This window comes from Borostomias antarcticus (genome assembly GCF_949987555.1).
Source record: "Borostomias antarcticus genome assembly, chromosome: 2".
NCBI classification, from domain to species: domain Eukaryota; kingdom Metazoa; phylum Chordata; class Actinopteri; order Stomiiformes; family Stomiidae; genus Borostomias; species Borostomias antarcticus.
In genome coordinates, this window is record NC_140235.1 from 32,403,078 (window position 1) to 32,428,433 (window position 25,356).

General features: G+C 44.9%; 2 protein-coding genes across 2 annotated transcripts in view; one reads left to right on the forward strand and one right to left on the reverse strand.

Annotated features, from left to right (window-relative positions):
• The window catches only part of mllt10 (MLLT10 histone lysine methyltransferase DOT1L cofactor), a gene marked incomplete at its 3' end in the record, with an annotated part of 41,468 nt that extends 33,077 nt beyond the window's left edge, over nucleotides 1–8,391 (reverse strand). The window contains exons 1-4 of the mRNA XM_084454511.1: nucleotides 8,065–8,391; nucleotides 6,723–6,802; nucleotides 1,741–1,795; nucleotides 8–117 (exon numbers count right to left, since the gene is read on the reverse strand). Of these exons, the coding sequence (XP_084310637.1) occupies nucleotides 8–117; nucleotides 1,741–1,795; nucleotides 6,723–6,802; nucleotides 8,065–8,227 (408 nt within the window). The 5' untranslated portion in view covers nucleotides 8,228–8,391. The remainder of the gene's footprint in view (nucleotides 1–7; nucleotides 118–1,740; nucleotides 1,796–6,722; nucleotides 6,803–8,064) is intronic.
• A 10,968-nt stretch (nucleotides 8,392–19,359) lies between these two features.
• skida1 (SKI/DACH domain containing 1) lies at nucleotides 19,360–22,206 on the forward strand (the record flags this gene model as incomplete). Its single annotated transcript, XM_084454522.1, has 1 exon — nucleotides 19,360–22,206. One exon carries the CDS (start codon nucleotides 19,360–19,362, stop codon nucleotides 21,829–21,831), a length of 2,472 nt encoding a protein of 823 aa, XP_084310648.1. The 3' UTR covers nucleotides 21,832–22,206.
• Nucleotides 22,207–25,356: the final 3,150 nt, after the last annotated feature.

Here is a 25,356-nt window from a genome sequence, read left to right on the forward strand (position 1 = left end):
TGGTTACCTTGTTGTAGCGTTCGTGGGGGACTGACTGCAGTACGATGGGTTCCATAGTGGAGACGTTGGCGAACTCCACCTCTGGGATGTACAGGGCGCACACCACATGGGCCCAGCCTGAACACACACACACGCATCAGAATCGGCACACAGGCACGCACACACACACCACATGGGCCCAGCCTGAACACACACACACACAAGGTATACGCACACACATCATCATCTGCACGTGCACACAAACACACACGAGGTAAATGGTAAATGGACTGCACTTATATAGCGCTTTTCCACCTTAGCGGCACTCAAAGCGCTTTACAATGGCCTCTCATTCACCCATTCACACACACATTCACACACCAATGGCGGTAGCTGCCATGCAAGGTGCTAACCTGCTCATTGGGAGCAATTTGGGGTTAGGTGTCTTGCTCAAGGACACTTCGACATGTGGACAGTCGGAGCTGGGATTCAAACCACTGACCCTTCGATCATTGAACGATCCGCTCTACCAACTGAGCTACGGTCGCCCCAGGTCGCCCACGAGGTATACGCTCACACACATCATCATCTGCGCGCGCGCACGTGCACGCGCACACAAACACGCACACACACCCCCCTACTGGGCAGAAGGAGAAAGGCAGAGGTGCTAGCTGGTAGCTGACGTTGAGGGGGAGAGAGTTGAATGGAAGGTCAGATGGTGATGGAAGCCTGCTCACATTGGGGTGTCTGTTTTCCCCATCACAGGAACAAAAACAGGCTTAAACTTACAGTTGAACCCCTGACCTGCCTTTGACCTCCCCAGGGGTGGGAGGGTGTGAAAGGGGGGTGTTGTTGTTTTGAAGTCCCTCCAAGAATCTAGCAGGGGCCTATAAAACAGGGCCATAAAACCAGGGCAGATTCTACGCGTGCACACACACACACACACACACACACACACGCACACACACACACAAACACACACGCGCGCACACACACACACACATGCGCGTACACGTACAGACGCTACACATGAGAGCAACCGGGGTGTGGATAAAAGCAGGAGAGCGTAGCTCCTATTCAGAAGTGCATCGCAGCACATCAGTGTCTCCATTCAGCCCCCCCAGCTCTGCCTCCATCCTCCCCAGCTCTGCCTCCACCCCCCAGCCCCCCCAGCTCTGCTTCCAGGGGAGGCACACGACCAGCAGCACCACACACACCGGGCTGCCATCACAGATTAACACGCCCCCCCCCCCCACACCTGAAACAACCGCACCCTCAATCTCATACTGGTGGGGAGGGAGAGAGAGAGGGAGAGAGTGATGGAGAGAACTGGAGAGAAAGGGGGAGGGAAGAAGAGAGCACTAAAATGCTGTTGGTGATGTTTTGATGCCTCCCTGCAGGCCTGGACAGAATCCCCCAGCTGTGCCTCTCTCTGACACACACACGGGCCATGTTTACAGTCTCCGCTGTGACCTCCAGATGAACCCGGGGAGAGGAGCCTTCTCACAGCCCGGCACTAAACCAATCCTGGCCCACCCCCTCATAAAAAAACAAGCGCAAACACACACACACACACACACACACACAACTTGAGTGTGCGTGCGTGGCACACATGCATAAGCGCTCTGCATGACGATCACATCACGCTCCCTAAACCTGGCCCTGTCACACAATTAACGGGAAAAATAAGCAGCCGCCAACCACAGCATCTGTGTGTGTTTGCACATGTGCATGTCAGACAGCAGACGGGAAGGGTTTTACCAGCATTGTCTGTCCTCTTGAGGGCGCCATCTTTGTGGGGACACAGCTCACACCTCTGGAAGGACAAGGGAACATGAGCTGAGCCTGTCCTGTTATTACTGCACACTCCGGTCACATGTCTGAGCGTCCAGTACAATCACTGTCGATGCACACACACAGGGCATCAGGACAAACTGCCGTCTGCTACCAGGCTGCAACGGAGCTGTCACTGAGGGGTGTGTGTGTGTGTGTGTGTGTGTGTGTGTGTGTGCAAGAGGGGAGGGCATTAATAGCCTTGGCACCGAGCTGTAGCCTCTCCAGCAGAACGTCTTCACTATCAGTTCCTTAGGGCTGCTTCCTTTTCCTCTGTGTGTGTGTGTGTGTGTGTGTGTGTGTGTGCGTGAGAGTGTGTGTGTGTGTGTGTGTGTGTGTGTGTGAGTGTGTGTGCGCATGCATTTTTATCTTCTGTCCTGCACTTCCGATTGGATGCAACCACACAGAAACCCAACCACCCACAATGACTGTGCTTGAGCGTGAGGGTTTGAGATGACAAACGAAATATTTTAGCAGCAAATCAACTCGTCGATAACTCAATGACAAATTAAAGCCGATGATTAGAGGCTCTGTGCAGCATCTAGCTCAAGGCCGCTCCTGTGAACCATAGGGAGGGGCATGTTATTCCACAGTAGCTTGGTAATCGGTTCTGTGAACCATAGGGAGGGGCATGTTCTTCCACAGTAGCTTGGTATTCAGTTCTGTGTGGGGTAACCAAAGAATATTTGCATCATTTCACCTTTTTATTTTTTATTTTTTATAAACAGTGCAGTCGCTTCTGTGTGTCATGTGTCCATTAGAGCCCAGTAGCTATCTAAATTTATAAGCTAGAGTGTTAGCTACCCAGCTAGCTAACTCAGCACTAATGTTAGCGAGATAGCTAGCTAACATGCCAGTCTAATGGGTTTAAAAGCTTCAAGCATCCACAGGAAAAGGCGTATATTAAAAGATCGATTTCGGGATTCATGAATCTTGAAATTCACGAAGATTGATTTTGAATCGTAAATTGATCTTTCAAAACTCAGACCTAATAGCCTAGGCTACTTCTCATCATTTTCGCCATTTTGATTGGGCTGCTCTTTTTAAATACATATTGTAGCCTAGCCTACTTCCTCTCACGAAGGACTCGCAAAGCGAAACTAGCAAAAATCCGACATTTCAAATCTTAACCTTGGATTAACTGGTGATAAAAACATAATTGACACAAGGAATTAACAATCAGACTTTAGGGATTAGAGAGAAACTTGACTGACAGAAATCTGTTCAATGGACTGCACTCTGACAGACTGTGCTCATGTCAACAATGTTAACCAAAGACATGCTCCCCCTAACGTGGCGAGGGAGAGGGTTTCCAAGTCCGGATTCCGCTGGTTGAGCCTGGATAGGGCCTTCCTGAATACCATTTTACAGGCTTTCAATACTCTTTGGTGTTTCCGAACGAGTGCTCGAGTACTCGTTCTATCCCGTAGGTGACAGCATTGCATAGTCTATATTATTAAGCCTACTGGGGACAAGTTGAGCAAACAGTGTGCCATGGCCTGGAAAAGCTAAAACACACGCCGATGCAGCTCAGCAAGCTGTCAAATTAATCCCTGCTTAGCAGGATCATGTTTAACATAGTTATGAATGAGCATACCGATTTAAAAAACGGGGCCCCTATAACAACTCCTAAAGTTTGCTCATAATGTGAGTCGACAACAAGGCTAACCAGAGTCAGTCAGCTTATTAGACTACCTGGCTAGCTAAGATGAAGCAATATCAAGCAATGCTTAAAATAAGAAGTAGCCTAGTCGTCATTTTTACATGTTCAGTAGTCTACATGTTGTGTACATGCAACACAAATAGCATTACTCATATATAGGGCTGTATATCATCTTGGATTTCGCGATACTATACGCATCACGATACACAGGTCACGATTCGATACGTATCACGATACAGAGGTCACGATACAAACGATACGATACGATACGTATTGCGATACACACATCATTTACTGAAAGATTTTAAGTGTTCAAGACTGAAAACTGAATGGCTCAAATGCACTATATAGATAACTCAAACTCAATGACTGGACAGAGAGCTAGCTAATAAATATTTTACATTTGATATCCATGCTTTTTAAATGACATTGTAGTATTTATGGTTTTTCAAAATTATTTATATGTATGCTTTTTTAACTTAATATTGTAGAATATGCTTTTTAAACTGGATTTAAAAATGTAAATAAAAAAAAATAAAAAAATAAAAAAAGTTTTTTTTTTTTTTTTTTTTAATTTTACAGCGCCCGGCTGTATCGATACTCCGGGCTGAAAGATCGATACAGTATCGCGAGACTACGTACCGCGATGCATCGTTGTATCGATACAATCCTACAGCCCTACTCATATAGGTCCTGCGCTAGCCTATTCATATAGGTCCTGCGCTAGCCTATTCATATAGGTCCTGCGCTAGCCTATCCATATAGGTCCTGCGCTAGCCTATTCATATAGGTTCTGCGCTAGCCTATCCATATAGGTCCTGTGCTAGACTATTCATATAGGTCCTGCGCTAGCCTATTCATATAGGTCCTGCGCTAGCCTATTCAAATAGGTCCTAGTTACAGAATAGTTTTGGAGTTGTATTGGGGGGTTATTTCGTGACATTTGGAAAGTAGGCTTATCGGCCTAACCTGGTACCAGTGAATGCCGCTAAGCTAGGCTACTCGGTACAGGTCTCGGCACTCCATATTGCACGCACAGAGTTGAAAATGCTCCATACTGCTTGTCTAACCCCAGGGAAGATGGAAAACAACGTATTTCCCAAAATCTTGGCCATGTCCTTTAATTTTCACCTAGTAAAAGTTTCACCTCAGCCAATAGTTCGGAAATAACGTAGTAGTGGTTTCTTGGTCATCATTGAAGCCAGTAGAATATTTGGACTGTATTTTGGCAGTAAATGGACTGCACTTAAATAGCGCTTTTATCCAAAGTGCTTTACATTGGCCACTGATTCACCCATTCACACACCAATGGCAGCTGACATGCAAGGTGCTAGCCTGATCATTGGGAGCAATTTGGGGTTCTGTGTCTTGCTCAAGGACACTTCAACATGTGGACAGGAGGAGCAGGGATTCGAACCACCGACCCTGCGGTCATTGGATGACCCGCTCTACCTGAGCCACAGCCGCCTAAATGTTTTTTGCAGCTAGAAACACGCAAGACCATCAAAGCTAGCTAGACTTAACTAACGTTGTTAGCCTAACGTAGCCCTACTTAGGGCCCTATGATTTCTGCGATGTGGAAAAAATGGATGGAATCAGGGAATTGGGGCAATAAAAATGGAAGTAATTGTAAAGCGTGGAATATTGCAAAATTTTCCATAATTTGTCTTAAATTTAGAGGACTATAAAATATTGCTCCAGCCGCCAGAGTTACCTAGCCAGACTTTAGTTTAAAGGAGAGATGATGGGGCACCCCGGTAGCTCACCGGGTAAGGTTTGCACCATATGAAGGCGCTAGTCCTTCGCGCGGCAGACCGGGGTTCGATTCCCCAGCTCGGGTCCTGTGCCGCTTGTCCTCCCCTCTCTCTCTCCCACGTTTCCTGTCTCTCTACACTGTCCTATACCATTAAAGCTGAAAAGCCCTAAAAAATATCTTTAAAAAAAAGAAGAAAAAAAAAGGAGAGATGATAAGCTAGCTCACACCATTTTACTTAGTGTAGTTAAATTGGCTAGGCTAGTTACTAGATAGCTAGTTATTCTGCACCATGAAGCAGGCACTTTGTGTTGTGTGTTCTGTGAATATTGATACAAGTAGGTATTCTACTAGGGATGTCAAGGTGTGGATTTTTTCCCTCTGCCTAATATACCCATGACAACACCGGTATTAACACTGTCTACAATAACAGAGCGCTTACTTTCATCTTTAACTTTAGACCTTTGCCTTATGTTGAACAGTACTATTATGTATGTAGCCTCGACGGCTTGCTTGCAAATGCACAATCACAGTAATCACCATTTCTGATTTAATAAAGCTATGTATTGTATTGTGCCATGTAAAGCGACTTTGAGTACTATGAAAAGTGCTATACAAGTTTGATGTATTATTATTATTATTATTATTATTATAGATATAAACGTTACACTCGGTCCTGTGGCACTCGGTTCTCGTTTACGCTGTTCCAGCGCTGGAGAAATGGCTGCGTCCATTAGAGAAATGCTGTATTATTTTATACCAATCACAATCGTCTTGGTTGTCAGCCGGGGGCGGCCCATAACTCAGGAGGTAGAGCGGCCGGCTGGGGATCGCAAGGTCTCCGGTTCAATCCCAGCTTCTGGAGTGTGCAGAAGTGTCCTTGAGCAAGACGCTGAACCCCAAATTCGCTCATGTGCGGCATGGTGGCGCAGTACCTAGTACTGTACTGTCCTAGACCTAGTACAGTACCTAGAACTGTCCTAGCACTGTCGCCTCACAGCAAGGTCTCCGGGCCTTCGTGGCCTCTACAGCGCCACCTTCCTGTGCGGAGGTTGCATTCTGTCACTGTGTGTGTGAGTACCTCATCACCATGTGCTGTGAAAAATACACTGTTTTTGCTAGATAGAACACATCAGCCAACGCAAAATATATGCAGACATAGGTAGCTAAGCTTATGATCGTTTTGGCTCAAGCCTTGAAACATTTCAGCAAATCAGGTCTGTTTATTTTGCATAATGCCTGTGTATCCTGCTGTTTTCTTAGTCATTGAGCAAGGCTACCTGATAATTGAGGTCTCAATCTTCCCTTCACAGTACAGTATCAGACAGAAGTTGATGTTTTTAATAAAGTAGGCGGCATGTTGAAGTAGGCTACATGAGATTTTTTTTTATTTTTTACTGTGGTATCTAATTGGGTATCTAGAATTGTGGAATTTCACTGGATTTCGTACCGACTACTACATTTGGTATTGTGACATCCCTAGGGGTAACTCACCACTCGCGCTGCTCTCTCCTGAGATTCACACTTCCTGCAGAACCAGGGTCCAGTGGGCACCTGCACAATGCCATAGCAAGCTGGACACCACAAGAAAACAAGGTGGTCAATCACAGTCATCACCCCACAACACATACAAAACACACTACAATAAGCAGGTATGAAACTACTCACCCATTCAAGTTCACAGAACACACAAAAACTAACGGGGGAAATTGGGCCTTCCTATTACCAGTAGGTCTACAGGGCTTCATGGACGCAGACAACAGTCTGGCCGATATTGGATGGCATTGTGCCAGAGTCGATAACCAGGCTATGTATGTAATGTAATTGACTGATATTACTGCTACTGTGAATAGCAATTATCAAATATCAGCCATCAGATCAAAGCGTTCCATCTAGACAACTAGGGGTTGAAGCTAAACCTTTAGAATGACGGTTTCATTGTTTTGCTTTCTGACACCATATCCTACTCGCAGTTGGGTTTGCAGGTGGCCAGCCTCAACCTGCCCATGCAAGTTAATTGTGGAACGTGGTGCTGTTTACAAAAACTAAGTGTATATTTTATTGTATTTGCTAGTGTGCAAAGCAGCTAACAAGTTAGCTACGTTAGCTGAATATATCTACAACATATTGTTCAATGACAACCTGTATAAATTACCCTACACTTTGCTTACGTTAGCTAGTTGGTGCTGAATACAAAAATACGACTGAACCTAGCTGTCAAGAAAAAGTAATAGACAGTTGATGCAATATAGCACTATTATAGATACAATCTAACTAGTCTGCACTTGACTTAGCTTGCTAGGACTAGCTATCTAGCGTAAATCCCTAGCCAACTCATTCGGAAAATATATCAGTTAGTAGCACTAACGTTATCTATCGTACGTTAGCTATCCTAGCTAGTGCTAACTTACCTGCAGTAGCTACGGTTGGTGATGCATGAGTAGCTCGTAGTTGGCTGTAGCTAGTCGGTGTTTTAGCTAGGCTAGCTAACGTTACACGGTTCCTCCATTCCAACACTGACTGGGCCATCATCAACCAACCAAAGTGTATGAAGAGAACCGCTGATTTGAATGTCCCTAGTTAGTGGCAGCAAAGTCATCCGTGGTACAAGCAGAACCGGTTTGAACCCGGTACGGTAACCTTGGCTAGCCCAGCTAACTAGCTAGCTAACGTTGGCCGGTGACATTAGCTAGCCAGGTAGCTAGTACTAGCTAAATGACAACCACTGACGTTGTTAGCTTACTCGTTACTGTCCTAAAACACCACTGCGTTAGCAGGCTAGCGCTGTTAGTTATATTATGCTAGCTAGCCATCTAGCCCGCATCAAAGATTTTACCTTGATGAACAGCCACATTGCAACCATGTCCATCGCAGTAGACCAGAGGGTTTTCTGCCCAGCCTCTCTCGTCTGAGCACACGCAGCAACCTCCAATCATCTCCTTCATATTATTCGCCAAGAAGTCGTCGTCCGCTGCCAGACACAGCTCGCTGGAGACCATCTACGAAGAAAGCGAGCATGCAAGTACGATGAAGATGGGCCGAAACCTTAAAAGAAGACACTCATCTGTCCCCTACGACACCGCTTTAAGTCCCAGTTGGGCGAAGGATCATGTTTTAGTCGTGTTTACATCCCTTCTCGACACCGTATTTTTTCAGCACAATGTCCACTCCATGGCGCGATCGAGAAGGGGAGATCTCGTCGTGGGGAAGTGGAAGTGCGTAGCACGTAAGATGAATGCGTGCGTGCCTACAGGGCAGCGATTGGTTGGGGGAAAGCGTTGGGCCATTTTGGTTCCACATGGCAATGCTTTGTAAACTTGTAGCGCCATGAGGTTATGATTATCGGTAACTTTGTAACAAATTATTGATATGATGAGGGATCTACGTGTGCAATAATGTAGCCAAGAAAGAGAATGAGCCTCAGCCCATAGACACACACAATATTACGTTTAGGACTAATATTATTACTTATAAGATTCTAATTTGCACATGTGCAATGTATGCTTTGAACCTTCCCCCACTGGATAGTGCTGATGGTGTGTGTGTGTGTGTGTGTGTAGTAGAATATAATACAAACTTTATTTGCCATGTGTAACAAGTAGACTACGGGTACAGGTACATTGGAATTATTGTAATCGCTTGTACTTAGGCTACAGGACGCCCGTGCGCTCTCGCGCATTATTGGCAAGTCATTATCAGTGCTAATCAGTTCCTCGTCCAAGTCCTAGATACAGCTTGACATTTAAATGTTCCCAAACTGGCAATATACTATACTACCCGTAGTCTAGCAGTCTAGTATCACCCTCATCTGTGCTTATCCCATCCGATCATGGATGATTATGTCTGTGTCCATGATGTAGGCAGTGCAATTAAATAACGTGCAAGTATACAGTTGTGCATAGTGTTTAATTGTTCCGAGTGTTGTCAGGTGTTGGTGTGTGTGTGCGCGCGCACGCTGTGTAGTGGAAGTATCATAATCAGGTGTGTGCACGTTGCGTGTGGAGAGAGAGAGAGAGACAGACACACACCATCTTCTAGGCCATACGATTTGTTGTTTTTTCTTAAAGTCGCACAGAAATGAAAAAAGCATTCTGTCCCATTTTGGTTCACGTAATTGGTCATACATTCAACAATGTATTCCAAAAAAAATTCTACTTTTGTTGTAATCTTATATCAAAGTAGGCTATAATTTCTTACTTCCTGGAAAACGGTAGGTCATGTGCAATTACGACAACAGGTACCTTAGATTTTAGTCCAATAATCTCACGACATCCACCCGTCAATCAACGCTATCCTTCTATCGAATCTGTTCTTAAAACCCGTCCACTTGTCAATTTTCCAATCAAATTCCTCTAAACATATGTCCCACCCTCATAGGTTGTTTGCGTCGGAAATACGTCAAACTACGGAAGTTAGATGATCTCAAACGTCCGTTTCTGTGCGGCTTTAAGATAGGCCCACCTATTTTACAAGATGTATTATCAAATATATAGACCTATGTGCAACGAAAGGTGAAATGTTTTGTGCAGTGGAAAAATATATGGTGATTGTCGTGATTAACATGCTTATGGAGACGACAACTAACACTGTCAGGAGAAAGAAACACGTTATTTTGATTGGGACTGGATGTGTTATGTGTCAATACAACGCGTAACATATACAAAACATACATTTTTGCCACTGTACATACTTCACACGCTCAGCTGCCGCGTGCATGGCTGACTCCTCTAAGCGCCCAGGCTGCTCTAGGTTTCCAGAGAAACGTAATGACTTGCCAATAATGCACGAGAGCACACGAGCGTCCTCTGTGTAATATGGTGAGCGAGCGAGAGGTCCCTGGGAGTGCCTGCCCGTTGTTTGCTTTAATTTCAAATTGCTCAAATGCTCCAGTCGACACTGAACAAAAAGGGGGAAAGGGGAAGGGGAGCAAGAAAGAGGAAAAAAGTGAATTGTGTGTGGCAGGGAAAAACCTATTAGAGCAGGACAGAACAAACGCAGGCGAGGGAGGGGGCAGCTGTTGAAGGGGCCCTAGCTACTGAAACACCGAAATTGCAAATGCTTTTTTACAACTTGCATTTGATTAAGTCTAAGTTTAACCGTACATGTGCGGCATATTCTCGGAGACAAGATGGTCCATCCAAGATAGGAAATTACCTCAACACTGCCTCCAATCATTACTGTGTAGTGCCTTTAACGGGATTTACTAATGGAAGCTCAGGGTCCGTTTTAGGGTAGCCTACAAGGTACAGGTCCTGAGTCATCATGGTTGGCACAGGCATGCCCACATTCATCTTCAGTCTATAGACATATAGGCTAATTTATCTGATGTTGGGCTACATTTAGCCTATAGCCTCCAATTTACTATCTGTAAAATCCAAAGCGTGAACATTTATCTTCTGCCATCATAATAGCAGAAATATTGTAAGGTTTTAAGAGTAGCCTAGCCTATAAGGCCTATTCTAAAATACACTACTGTGAACCTGAGCTAAACTATGCTTTGATTGTGGGCACTGAAGATATAGGCCTAGCTTGCAAAGATGATGACAGGTTCACCATCGCACAATAGCCTAGTGATAATTATCTCGATGTGTGTCACTAAACTGAGGAGTTAGATTAAAGATACACCGAAAGAGAAGTTGGAGAAGATCTTGCTTCCGTACTTTGACGTATTTCCGCCTGAAACGGGCTGCAAGGGCGAGACATACGTTTAGATTAATTTCATAGGGAGGGAAAGTAATCTCATTGCCCCCTAGTGGTAGCATTCCTAATGCCGAGAGAATGAATGGGATTTCTCATAGACACGTCTTTTGAAAAATTATATCTTGGTCGACACCGAAAAGTTAGTAGAATGCCTTAAACGGCAAATACTTGGAGACAAACTTTATTGATTCTGGTGATCATAGTTGATTTTCAATCACAATCCGAATTATGAAAATATTTTTCTTAAATTGCACTGACTTTGACTGGAGGAATGGAGCAATTTCGAACATTTGAAAGAAGGCGAAATACTGTTTGAAATTCTCACGGTTAGTAGGTTATTACTGTAAAGACACTTTTTTGTTTTGATAACTTCACCGAAATGGCTTCGTAGTAATTATTAGAAAATCCAGTCTATGGGAGTTTAGATTGAAACTCCTCTCTAATAGGAACAAATCCGCTAGGGGCGCATGTTTTCACTTTCCCTCCCTATTGGAACGTGATCGAGCAGGCGGGATATTCAACACTTGAGGCTGCAGAGTAGTTGACGTTTTGATTGACAGGGTGGAAGTCGTGAGATTATTAGCCTAAAATCTAAGGTACCTGGTGTCGTAATTGCACGTGATCTACCGTTTTCCAGGAAGTAAGAAATTATATAGCCTACTTTGATATACGATTACAACAAAAGTAGAATTTTGTATTTTTGGGGGCATACATCGTTGAATATGTGAACACTATGACCATTTATGTGAACCAAAATGGGACAGAATGTTTTTTTCATTTCTGTGCGACTTTAAGATATGGCCTTGGTACATTAGCTGAAATGATCCTCTCTACTTATGCAAATTGTTTGGTTGATAGTTTTTACCACTGGGTTCTCATAGAGGGAGTGATGTTGATGTTGTGGTGTTGTTGTTGACAATGATGATATTGTCATTTGGACGTTGGTTGACGATGATGATCATGCACTTTAGTACTGCCTTTTCAGCCAGGCTTGTATCTGTATGTGTATCTATGTACTGTATTGTCTTGTTTTGTCTGTCTTGTTTTGTCTGCTTGCCACAGAACCAGTAGCCCCTCGGGGACAAATAAAGTTGAGTTGAGTTATTGGAAATCCTACGATTTGGTATCAGGGCCAAACAGGTCTGCAGTCTGTCGTGCATTTCAGAGCACATCACAGGACAGGTGGTCCATTGCCGTTTAGCCTATGCCTGTCTAAGTCGTCTATCAGGGGTATTTAGTGTATAAAGAATCATATAATGAATAGCTATATCCTATAGGCCTACAGACTACTTTTTTCTCCAATCAGAGATAACACTTACAAACTGGATTTGTATTTAACCAAATAATTACATTAATAAACCATATGGCCATACGCCTGGTGGGCGTCGAACCTTCCACGTCGTGGATCTAACATGGCGATTTGTCTAGAAGTTAACGTAGGCTTAACAATTTCACATTAGGTCACATAGGCCTACCGAAGACAAGATGGAGGTTATACCGCTGAACTGTGTTTTTTCCACCACAAAAGTATAAAGGCTACTGTAACTAGGCCTACGTCTTTGCCCGTATTGTATGAAAAATGTTCTTATGTCAGCAGTTTGACTGTTAACGTCGCTCAAAGGCCCATTCAAAACTGCATAGGCCTTGGGACATTGTTAGCGATGGCTGACAGCTTGACCAACACTGAATCAAAGGTGTCTACAGTAGATGTTGTAGCCCTTCATACATTAATATAGATGTACCTATAATTGGCTATATTAAATTACAATGTCACCAGATGAGTTAGTTAAATTTTTATTAAGGCAACAAATCACAGTTTTAAACAATCAAGCTCATAAAGGAGGGCGACTAAAGGTGTTTTCATTAAAACAACTCCCAAATGTAGCCTAGCCTATAGTGAATTCCATCCTATATGATTATAAAGATTCTCAAGCCTGTCAGCACTCAAGCACACACATAGCCTATTGCTTAAATATAACAGACACAACCTGGCGTCAGCAGCTTACTTCATCGGCTGCTAGTTCTAACAAAAACCGAAACGTAGCCTATAATTACACGGTGTGTAATTAGTGATTAGCGCGGTGGGAGAGAGAGAGAAAGAAAGAAAGAGAGAGAGAGCTCCCTGAACTCCATCATGCTGGCATATAACCTGCTCGAGCTCATAGGGTGTTGCTGGCATATAACCTGCTCGAGCTCATAGGGTGTTGCTTGGCGTGATTCTGTCTCGATCTTTCTTGCTGTTGTTGTTTCTCCTTGGGAATGAGGAGAAGGGTTAGGGTTAGAGTGTGCGATTTTTTGGGGTGAAACCAATTGAGCATTACGCCTATTGTGGAAACAACCCTCGTGAGACTAGTAGCCTATAGCCAAACTAGGCCTAGCTACGCTATATGCCTCTCACAGTATCAGTATTGCTTCACTAGACTCACGTTTCCTAAATCGTGGTGATATAGGCACAGCTCAGGAAACAAACATTCACCGGTCTGTCTCATGCCATTCCCTTAATTGTGTGTGTGTGTGTGTGTGTGTGTGTGTGTGCGCGCGCGCCACACTTTCATGACGCTTGGGAAAATTAGGCTACTATAGGCTATTTCATCTTTATCAATGAAATGTTGATAAACCAAGGGACAACCACCAGCATGAATAGGCTATATACTGAACAGGGATAATATGGCCGTTTGAAATGCGACTTTGTCGCCTAATCACTTTGGATCCAAATAATTTCATTATTATACTATGATAATTATTGAATTGATTCCAGGAATGTCCGCACTTTGGGTAACGCGGTGGCACGAGAAATACAAACACACAACACGATGACTAAAGAACCCCCACTCACCGCAGTTCAGTCACACTACAGGGTCGGGTGGCATGTAAAATTACATTCTTTGTAGGGATAGGACCCGTGGAATTCTTGTTTTGGCATGGGCAGTGAGTCTGTCATAAAAAGTATACTCTACAAGTGCTTGGACGTGTCTCCATAAAAGTGAATGCAAAACAAATGAGCTGGGGGGTGGAAAAGGCGGCACGTTTTGTTAAAAGCACCTCTGAGCTGTGTGGAAGAGAGGAACGGGAGACTGCTGCTGTAAATCCCACCTCACCAAGTCACCGTCTTGCATTTCCACCGAAACATACCAGAGAAGTGTTATTACCCTATTCAACTATTTAACCACGGTTGACGGAAGTCTGTTCTGTGGTCAGGTTTTCACACGTGGGGAAACCTGGGAGTGTTTGGGCTCTTTAAATTGCAGATTAGTGATGTTTTCAATTGCCTTATAGGCTAGGCTCTATCGTGTAGCATATTTCCATAGGAAACACACCACCATTAGTGGTCATTCAAAGTATAGCCTGGAATTGATTTAGCATAATTACATACAGATAATATTTTCTCAAAATTCTCAATAAATGGTTTACCACAAGACAACAAAGTTGGTCCAATTCGGGGTCGGCTGTTGTTTTGAACGCGGGCATGACTGTGTGCGCGCGCGCGTGTGTGCGTGTGTGTAAGAGAGAGAGTGAGTTTGGGTGTGCCCCCTACCTTCCACTCGCTTTACCGTCTATCTCCTCCATCAAACTTTGCGCTCTGCTTGCTCCTCGCCAAACTCCCGCGTGCACATTACAACAAACATATCTGCGTGAATGATGAATGTGCGCCTCGGGGAATGAACGAGGCTAGTTTGCCGGTTACGGTATGTCCCCTGCCACCAACAGACTCGGTACGCCGTTGTAATAGCTCCCGCTATGGGGATCCTCTCGTGGCCAGCGCCGGTCACGTCTCGTCCTCATCCCAGTGCTGAATTCCGAGAGTAGAAAGCAAGGTAGCCTACTAAGTGGCTGTTCTTGCAACTGGCTGTAAAAGCGGATGAACAATCCTACATGTTTATGCCACAACAACGTTTATATAAGCCAACACATTTGCAACATTCCAATCTCTTGCAAAGGGGGATAGCACAGTAAATTTCAAAATCCAAAGTTAGGCACGATGCTTTGTTCCTTAAGAATATGCCTATTCTTTGGTTCATTTTCTGATAAATACATCAATGCTCTAGATAGGCTACTCTTTGCTCTTGAGCCTATTCACGTAGGCCATATGTCGGATAATTAGGCCACATAACGGCAAGACTTTGCGGTTTGCAGGTTAGAAATCTGTCAAAACTTTACAATTGTCAACAGAAAAGAGTTATATTTAACCTGGGCCGCCTAGCCCCGTCATAGAACGTTTGCAATAAAGCACTGGATCTAATTGTTTACGCAAAACAGAGAAGTTAGCCTATATGCCCTACCAAGAATTATGCCACTCACTCCGTGCATGTGTGTGTGTGTGTGTGTGTGTGTGTGCGTGTTCTGTGTGCACGATGTTGTCAGCGCCCCCCGCCCACCCACCCAAAAAAGCTAAAATATGAAGTGAAATATTTTAAGGCTCATTGCCGCAAATGTAGCCTAACTCTTTCAATTCAATTGAAATGGGTGCTGGATTTATTATTGAGGTTGTTCAGTCACGATTCAGCTAGAAGGGAATGGCTTTAGGTTGGTAGGCCTATATCTACATCGTTGAATGGGCTAATAACCACGGGCTTTACACATTTGGAGCATTAGACGAGAAAATCTTGAAATCTACTATCCGGACGTGTCGGACTGCGTCAGAAGAGTGATGCTGTAGTCTCCAGTATAGTGCTGCGTGCAATATGGCCGTTGTAGTGACGGGCAGCATGGCGGGGTCAAATCGCAGCGCGAGGAAACGCGAGGACTCGTTTGCACGTGCAGGACCTGTAGCATATAGCCTAGTGCACACACGGCCGTTCACCCCGGTTCTTTGTGACTTTCTCTGGCAGGGCGTTGTGCACTGTAGCCCAGCAGGTCGAGGCATAATCCCCAAGGACCACAGGCCTTGGGCAGTAGAGAGTTTTCTCTCCTCTTTGTCCGTTCAACCACAATGTAGCCTAGCCTACTTCATATTGTGGATCTGACTTGCAGATGATGGAATATAAATTGACCAGGTTGCACTGTTCTGTTTCGGGCTAGTGCGTATGTGCTTTTTTGTTATTGACATAGTCGTTTGCCACTCACCACAATAACTGTGGTTAAAGTAGCCTGTAGCCTACTATTTTAAACAATAAACGCGAGCACACACGCACGCACACATACAACACACACGGAAATTCACACGCACGCAGGCGCGCGCACACACACGAAAATGCTAACGCTAGCCTATTCTTTTAGTTGCATTCACATGGGACGAACAGACACAGACGTGGGCCAAGGTACAGTCAGACCACACTCCCCCTGATTGTCCTGAAGACACCGCTCAATGGTTCCTCTCAGCGAGGATATGGGCCGGGATGCGCTCCAGCTTGTACGCCTGCCTCGATCTGTACAAGAGGAAGAGGTTCTGTTGAATAAACAAACCTAAGCATGAATCGTGAGCAATAGTGGTAAAAAAAAAACTTTAAAAAAACGACACGATGGTATGCTAATCTAGGCCAATATCACGTGGGTAGGTCCAGCTGTCAAATCAAGCTCATTAGCCTATAGCTACATTTTGTGTCCATCTGCCTTCAAGAGAAATTGGCTATTATACTTAGCCTACAAACAATTACCAAAAACTCAAGGTAATAGTGTAGCCTAGGTTTACTATGACACTTTATTTAGGCTTTCGGTATTATTATTGTTATTATCACTGGATATTATTATTATTGATTCTTTTTTTACCGCCTATTGTTGTCCTTGTTGCTAAAAATCCGGATGATTAAAAACGCATTAGCCTTCAAATCCACATAGAGGTTGCAAATCACACAAGTCCATCAAAGTTAGGGCGCAAAATGCACCAGTACTGAAACGCTGCAAAAAAAAAAAAAAAGGTATGTTATTATGGAAGATTTATAGGCTGGATGTGGATTTCAAAATCACAGTCTCCTCCCCCTCTCCCTAGTCAATGCAACTTGGTCAGGTAGGCTATTTACCTAGGTTGGGCCAGGGTAGGCCTATTTATGAACTAAGATTATGCCTATAGGCCTATGGCTATTTGGTGTGATGAGTTACCTGTGGCCGCCATTTGGACCGCTATCCAGTCCTCCTAACAAGACACATCAACGCCCTCCCACCATCTACACACACAAAGAAATACAGCCAGGTCATTGTAGCCTACATAAACTGTGACGTGCAGGCTACTCCTATGTCCTAGATCGTCGTTGCCACATATTTCATCTTAATAGCGCGATCGTGCGTCCTGCGGCCTCTCCTGCTTACTGCGTCGAATGGGCCTTGAAGCTTTGCTCTCTCCAGTCGGAACTAACAAAATGTCGAACAATGCTACTGACCAAATAAGCGAAGCACAATTTAAACAAGCATAAGGCATAATTCTTTGATGAAGTCCCCACCCCGACACACAAGCGACACTTAACAACCCATTACTGGGTATTTTACATTTTGTGAGTGACGCGTCTCTGTCTGCCCAGCTCCCTTTCCTCCATCAGCTCTCATTATGCATAAAGACATTAGCGGATGGTGTGTGTGTGTGTGTGTGTGTGTGTGTGTGTGTGTGTGTGTGTGTGCGTGTGTGTGCGCAGACGTTCTTTTTCTGTATTAACAATGCAAGCCTAGGTTGTTTAATGCTCACATCAAACAAAATGGGGGGAAAAAAAACTGTATAAAAATAAAATAACGGTACCAATGTTTTGCCTGTTTTCCAACTTGCAACACAAAAACACGCCTGCGCGCAAACACACTCACAGATGCTTATGTTGGGTCATGTAATTTGCCTAGGCTTAAATATAATTATTTTAACTTAATGTGGCTAAGATAATAATTCTTATCAAGTTTACGGAAGGAGGCGGCCCTGGGAATAGCAACCCTGACTGTGCACTTTCAACAGCACGTGAAAGCACGAGCTGTTCCCTGTCTAATCACCCGTCTCGTTGTGTATGTTTTGCCATCGTAAAACTGGTAACATAGGGACCAGGGGCTGGATATAGGCTATATATATAGCGCTGATATTTTATCGGCAAGACTGACCCACTAAAGTAGCCTAAATGTAAACGTGAATTGTATGCTGCGCCTGTCAAATGGCTTTCCCGTGCCTCAGTATTCCGAGGATGTAGATCTCCTTAAACACCACACACACACACACACACACCACACGCGCTCGCAAAGCTTTGCTCATTTTCCCCTCGCTTTCTCTCTGTATGCCCCCCCCCCCCCCCCACACACACACACACACACTTCTTATCCTATCACTACCCGAGCCAATATCGACCAGGGTATGAAAAGGAAAATAAAGCCTATAAATTGACAAACAATTAAATCGATAGCCTATAATGCGTTGAAAAAGCAACCTTTCTAATTGGGCGTTCAATTTGGGTAAGTTGGTAGGCTATTCATTTCCTCGTGCACGTGCTGTGCCAAAACCAACTGTAGCCTAAATTTGGAGAGAACAAAAGGATATGTAGCCTACTACTCTCTAGGAAAACTGCAAATGTCTTTCTTTGCATTGAATTCCAGTCAAATTTACCGAGATTATTGCATATAGCCTATAGCCTACTTCCCAGACGGCTACGTAGAAGCACCATAGGCTAACTCGATTTGGGGGTATGCATGTTCCATCATAGTCCCCTCAACAATGTCACGTTCTGACCTGATCGCGTCCCAGGCTACCCATAACCTAGGCTATATGACTTAGGAGTATCGTTTTTCAACGGCGTCCCTTAGATAACAATTCTGAAATATGAACGTGTCATTTCTGTATTATTAACTTAAATAACGGGGGTTGCGGGTACAATGGTAAGCAATTGTAATAGGGTGAGTGGGGGTGGCCGAGGGGAGGAATATCCATTTTTATTGCATCACCTGTCAGCAGTGTCCAATCGGCTTCGACTGTGAGGGCATTAATTGATGAAGGTGTCTCTGGCTTCGCGCGCCTCCCCTCTAACCCAGCAGCCAGAATAGCAGCTGCATTTTGGCTCTTATTCTCTCCCTCCCTCCCCCTGTCTCTCTCTCTCTGTTTCTCGCTCCCACTCTCACTACCCCCTCTCTCTCTCTCTCTCTTTCTCCTCTTTTTTATCCCTCTCGCTGTGGCAGTAGCGCACACCTTCCACTCGTCCTGCATCGGTCAGAGGGGAGTGGAGCCGGCGGAGGCAGGTAGGGGAGAGCAGACAGGCAGCAGCCGGCCTGGTGGACACATCCCTCGCATTCCTCTACCATGCCGGGTCCGAGCCACAGTCAAGGGACGGATGTAGTCGGCTTATTCAGCCCATTCAACACCAACTCCATTTAAACTCTACATGTCAAAGTTTGGTTCTTGATGACGCAGCAGCGTGGAGATCTAAGCGGCATCCTCTACGGTCGACTCATCATGCCTTGAGTTACAACACATTAAGTTTATTCGCTTTCTTTTTGGCTGAGGACAATGCAGGGATTGATACAATAGAGGAGAACAATCATGGGAGACTTGGAGTGTGGTTTTGAGGAAATGCAGGGAGTGAAACTGGGTTACCTGCTAATCAAAGGCAAACAAATGTTTGCTCTTTCTCAGGTCTTCACTGACCTTCTGAAGAATATTCCTCGGACCACTGTGCACAAGCGGATGGACCACTTAAACGTGAAGAAGCATCACTGTGATCTGGAGGAACTGCGAAAGCTCAAAGCAATAAATTCTATCGCCTTTCATGCGGCTAAATGTACTCTCATATCACGGGAGGATGTCGAGGCTCTCTATTTTTCCTGTAAAACTGAGCGCGTGTTAAAATCCAACAAAAGAAAGGTAAAGGCGAGTTCCGCGGGGGATGCGCGAGAGGGGCAGCTCCATCCGGACAAACACCCCAGGTTATGGAAGGAGAAAGTTTGGTTCAGTTTGCACAGCGTTCCACAGACTCTGCCCCTTAACAACAAAGCCGGCAGGAGAGAGGTCCCTCAACCTCCCGACTCCAATCTACCTCAAATTTACAATAAAAAACACAATCAGGAATACTCTTCAGTCACGAAGTCCAATTGCAAACCCTTTAAAAACTATGAAACAGCTCAGATAACGGGGAATCGCGTTGCAATTAACCAGAGACACTCGTTTTTCAGGAGCGTAATGAGTAGGCAGCCGGTGCTGTTTCAGTCCGCCATTGCTGCTCAGTCCAAGCTCTCGAGCGCAGCGAGCGACCTACTTCACAAAAGGAAGAGGAGGCGCGAGGGGGGCGGCGGCAGGGACAGCGCGAGGCAGTTGTGGAGTAGGAGCAGACACACGCATCACCCTCCGGTCCTCATTGTGCAGCCAAAGTGCTGCAGCAAGCCAAAAAGACCCAGCAGCGAGACTCTGGGCACTTTTCACCTTGGTCACGAATTTTACCTGGACCACGGACCTCACCACCACCAGCAGGGTTTCCAGGAGAGCTGCAGCAGCGATACCGAGTCGAGCTCCCTTTCGGAGCATGTCAACAACGACTCGGACTTTGGGTCAAGTTTGTCAACTAGTAGCAACTCTGGGACCTCTGATGAGGAGGAGGATGACAGCCCGTCTGAGAGCTCCGAGGTCAGCTCGGACGAGGAGAGCTCCTCTCAATCCGACTCCAGCTCTGTGTCCAGCCAGGTCTCCGTCCAGAGCACCCGCTTCAGACGGGCGAGGTTCGCTTCTCTCGCGAACACTAAAACTCTCAACAGTAAAGCACCTTTGGTTCTGCAGCCTACTTTCCACTACAACCACCAGCAGCCGCCACACAGAACCTCGGGCCAGGGAGGAAAAGCAGACGTGGACTATGACATGCACAGGAAACATGAGAGATATGACTCAGCCAACAGGGAGGTTAAGCTGAACTCGGAGGCCGAACAACCCCCCAAATTCGTTTTGCCCGTTGGGCGAGGGAGCTTTTTTACGGAGACTAGAGGGGGGAAAGTTTCAGAGGTTCACGGTGACCCCAAGCGAGCTGAACCGGCGAATTCAGCCTTTTACGCAGAGGGCCTATCACATTGTCCGAGCAGGAGTAAAGTGTTTCCCCCAAGCAGGACACCGGGGCACGCAAGCAAATGCTCCCTTGGTCCTGGACCATACAATGCCCATGTCCAAGATAAGAAGCTCCACAAATCAACCGATAGTCATTTTTCATTGGCCATTAATCTAAAAAAAGAGACAAAAATTTGCCCAAATGCAACTTTGCCCTCTCCACTCAAAAACATTAAATCCGAGTCTGAGGAGTCCCTTGTATCGGTGGGCCCCCACTCCGAGAGCGGCAAATCAACAAAGACGCCCCCGTTTGTCCTGCAAAACGTGAAAATTAAGGTGGAGGAGAGCTATGATGAATACGAATACTCCAGTCAGGCCTCTGGATTCCAATGCAAAGGAGACGAGGCGGATATCAACAATGCCCAATACCCCAGCGGCGACATCAAACATGCTGACTATTTCAGCAACACGACTAAAGCCATTGAGAGGTCTGCCGGGGCTCCAAAGTCCCCCACTCGCTCTCAGGAATGCAGGAGCACTCAAGGCACTCCTTGTCCCGAAGAGGGGGAGTACAAGAACGGCGCAAGGGTCAGAAAAAACTACAGGACTCTGGTGCTGGGGAAAAAACCTGGAATTTCGAGGACGCAACTTAAACTGAACGTGTCTAAAGTTGATAAGACTCCGCATTCTCGTCCCACGGGTAAAGCGGAGAATTGCGAGGATACAGAGGATTTATCGGGAGCAAGTAAACGAAAACGTGCGTTCAGCAATGTAGCGTCGTCTCTAAAGAAACCTTTCAGCTTCATGGCGAATTTCCCGTCTCCGCCGTCTTTGGTCGTTGGCAGCGATGGGGATTTGAGCCCCGCTTACTCTTTGAACTCTCTGAGGGACGCCCGGCCGCCCCCTCGCTCCCACCCCGTGTGGAGCTGGCAGCCAGGCGGCCTGCCCGTCCCTCCCCCACCCGCCCAGAAATTCAGGAAATGTTAATGTTTTTTCTACAAACAACAAAATACAACACCGTTAACTGGATGGGAACCTACCTAACATGGCCTGGGAAAAGTCTTAAGGTGAAAAGCAAGCACAATTTGCCTTGCAACGTTGATTTGGATTATTTTCTGCGTTGAATTGATTTGAAACATTCCACGTTGTTCTGAAGTTGTTCTGTTCTTCATGACGCACGGACAGTCCTCGAACCCACATATGCCTATCTGTAGAGACGTGTTCTGTTATTGGGAGTAACGGCTACTGAAGAACTCTGGATAAGCTATAAGCAATAGGCTATATAGACTATACGATTTTGCAAAAGTACATTAGGCCTACTTTTTTTCTTCTTCAAAACTATTGTTTCTGTTTGGCCTTGATGCACGCACGGGCTGTTGGGTTATATGATAGGCCTACCATGGTTTCAGTGAAGTAAACATTAATTTGTGCTTTGTTTGTGATAGGGAGGGGGAGCCCCCTCTCATAAAATAACACTCCATGTTGGTATTTGGCCTGATCTTGTCCAAACACTAGGAACGGTTGGTCTCAACCATCAAACAAAATCAGGGTTTCCTATTCAGTACCACCCACTTATTTACAGTTAATATGTTCAAAAACCTGTGGTTGTTTTTATGGTTTGCAAATATTCTTATTTTTCTTTGAATTGTGATGGCTAACAGGGCTACAGATATTCAATTCCAGTCAAGTCCGTCCGGGAATGTGATGTAACCCTGGAGCTTGTGGTTTTCCGAGTGGTTGTGATCTGTTTTTCAGCCCTGTTTTTATTGCTCCAGAGCATTTCCTGGTGTGCTTATGTTTGATTGTGAACATAAGCAGCTATGAGAGCCACGGCCGATACAAACACAATACAGGCCTTCTTTGTGCAGACAATCAGACGGACAGGGCTGGGGCCTAACCTAATCATATCACGCATTTTAGTCAAAAGTTACACCTCCTTGAAAGAAGTGCCAATTCTTTTTATTTTAGGCCTATACAAGAAAATCTGTGAAAATTAATTCTGTGCAAAAATGGCGAGATTAGGGTGGGATTTACTCGAGGTTACACAAATAGAATACAAGCACCAAAACAATGTCTTAACAATACCGTATAGCCTATTGTAATTTTGAAACGGGAAAAAGCACAAGTGGGTATAGGCTCACACGCTTTGCACTTTGTAACAGTTCGAGCTTTAGGGTTGTGGCCTATTAAATGGGAGGTCTGCGAATACGTGTATGACAAGGTAAGGTTACGCTACATTGACGTATTCAGACTCAGAATTCACTGAACATATGTTACATTAGTCGATACTGTTGGTTACGGGGTGAGGCATGTTGATGTGTTTTAGTAGGGTCAGTAGGCTAGGCTATATATAGGGCTCATGCTGTTTAGCCAACCCCATATCCCAGTATTTGCAAGAATGCTAAACTGAGTTCAATTGTCAAATATTCACACAAGGTTAACAGATTGAATTGATCAATCTACAGTTGGGACATATATTATTAAACTGGAGAAATCTCCACCAAATTAAATGTCAAAGCCCATGCTTTACAGATTATACGTCGACAAAAGGCATATGCACAAAGCAAATATGATATTCCCTTAGTCATGCTGGGCCTTTATTGCACTGCAAAGTCATCGCCCCTCTCCAAGTCAACCCAGACCAATAAACAAAGCGTGGTTCCATCATACACATGCGCATCATGTAATGAGTGAGTCCGGTTGGAAAACTATACTTAGTCGAGCCACGTTAACTTTTGTAAATATAGCCTTTGAAACGTGGTTGTTGGTGAATGAATGTATCATATCTTTTTTTACCCTGATATTCAATATACAACCAAAAACAAGTAAGTTGGAAAACACAGGGAAAACCATCAAGTTGCACCTAAATGTCAACGTGCACGTTCAAACTTCTCTAACGCAGAGCGCGCGTTCCTGCAGCTTCTCTGTATCACAAAAGAGGCCCAGCTTAAAGCCTGCCGGATCACAACAAGCGAACAGCCCGGTGGTGATGTCAGGGTTTTCACAAGTATTGCAACAGGCAGCATCCATAAACAAAGAAACCATAGGATTGGTGATTGTAGAAATGTCACATTTTTTACTATTTTCTAGGAGTGTGTATAGATGTGATTGTCTGTGTAAAATAGCCTACACTCCTCCCTCTCTCTGACCTAGTCTATGGCTTACACACTCCATTTGAGAAGTAATCACACACACTTGAACATGGCAGTCTTGCCTGCAAACTGTTTGTATGTATAAAAGCATAAATTTCAAAATGACTTGATGCCTAGGCTACACCCTAGCCGGGAGTGAAGGGGAGAGTGAGGGTTGCAGGAGTTCATGTGTTGCACGAGAGAAGCTTTCACCCTCTAATCCGCGTGTCAGAAGTGTAGCCTATAGTGCAGAAGACGAAGAGGGATACGCAGTGTTCGTCAGAGAGGGCATATACCACCCTGGAGGAATCGCCTATTCTTATGCCGTATTCAGAACGCATCAGGAGGAGAAGGGGGAGGCGGTAATGACGTGTTGGGAGGGACCTTCCACCGTAAAGACAAATGGCTCTCTGACAGTGACGCTATCAATGTAAACAATTGCATCGTGGTGCAGCTCCAGGCCTGCATGGGGCCCTACCCCCTCCTCCCCCTCCTGTTTTAGGCTGTTTTGATACAATACTTGAGGTCAGGTTTTTGACATACGAAATTGAAATCACTGGTTGTTTATATAAAACTGAATATTTATTTTTGTGAATTCTTGTTTTTTTGTATTATCATCGTTGTGTAGGATAAATGCACTCGAATTGAAAACTTGAATGGTGGATTCCTGAAGCACTTTCCCTTTCTTTTGAGTTAAGTATTCATTAAATGCGACTGAGTGTGAATAACGGTGCGTCTTCATTGTTGTGAGGTGACAATCACACATAATTCATTTTGATTGTGGACTAGAGTGTTTCCCTTGCGATGTGCCAAGGGACCTGTTGACATAGCACATGGCCGCAGTGGCTACGTCGCAGTCACACAGAGTGATATGAAATAAACGAACTGTAAATATGCATATCCGGTCACTAGCTATTGGAAGGTGAACAGTAGCCTAGTAGCCCTAGGCTAAACGTACCCTAAGTTTACACTCTGCGTAAATGAGCTACAGCGTAAAACGGCAAAATAAACACAGTAGTGTGCGTGATTTGGGGGTTAGGCTTAAATAGTCTGGTCTTCAACCAGACAACAATTCGAAGTTTTATTCTAAAGGAAGAACAGACATTGCTTTATTTAGGCTTATCAACGATAGCCTATAAAACAAACTAGACCAGGCTTGCCTCTCTTAACATCACACTAGAGCAAAGACGGCCAATGTGCATATTTGGGTGATTGTATAGACACACAGGCCTTGGCTGCTATGCCAGATTGCAAAAGGCTGAGAGCCCAGAGATGTTTAGTATTGGGCGACCATAGGCTACACCAGCCTACACGTAAATAGAATGGTGTCATTTCTGAGCACTGATAACAATAATGGTTAACAGGCCCAATGCAACCTATA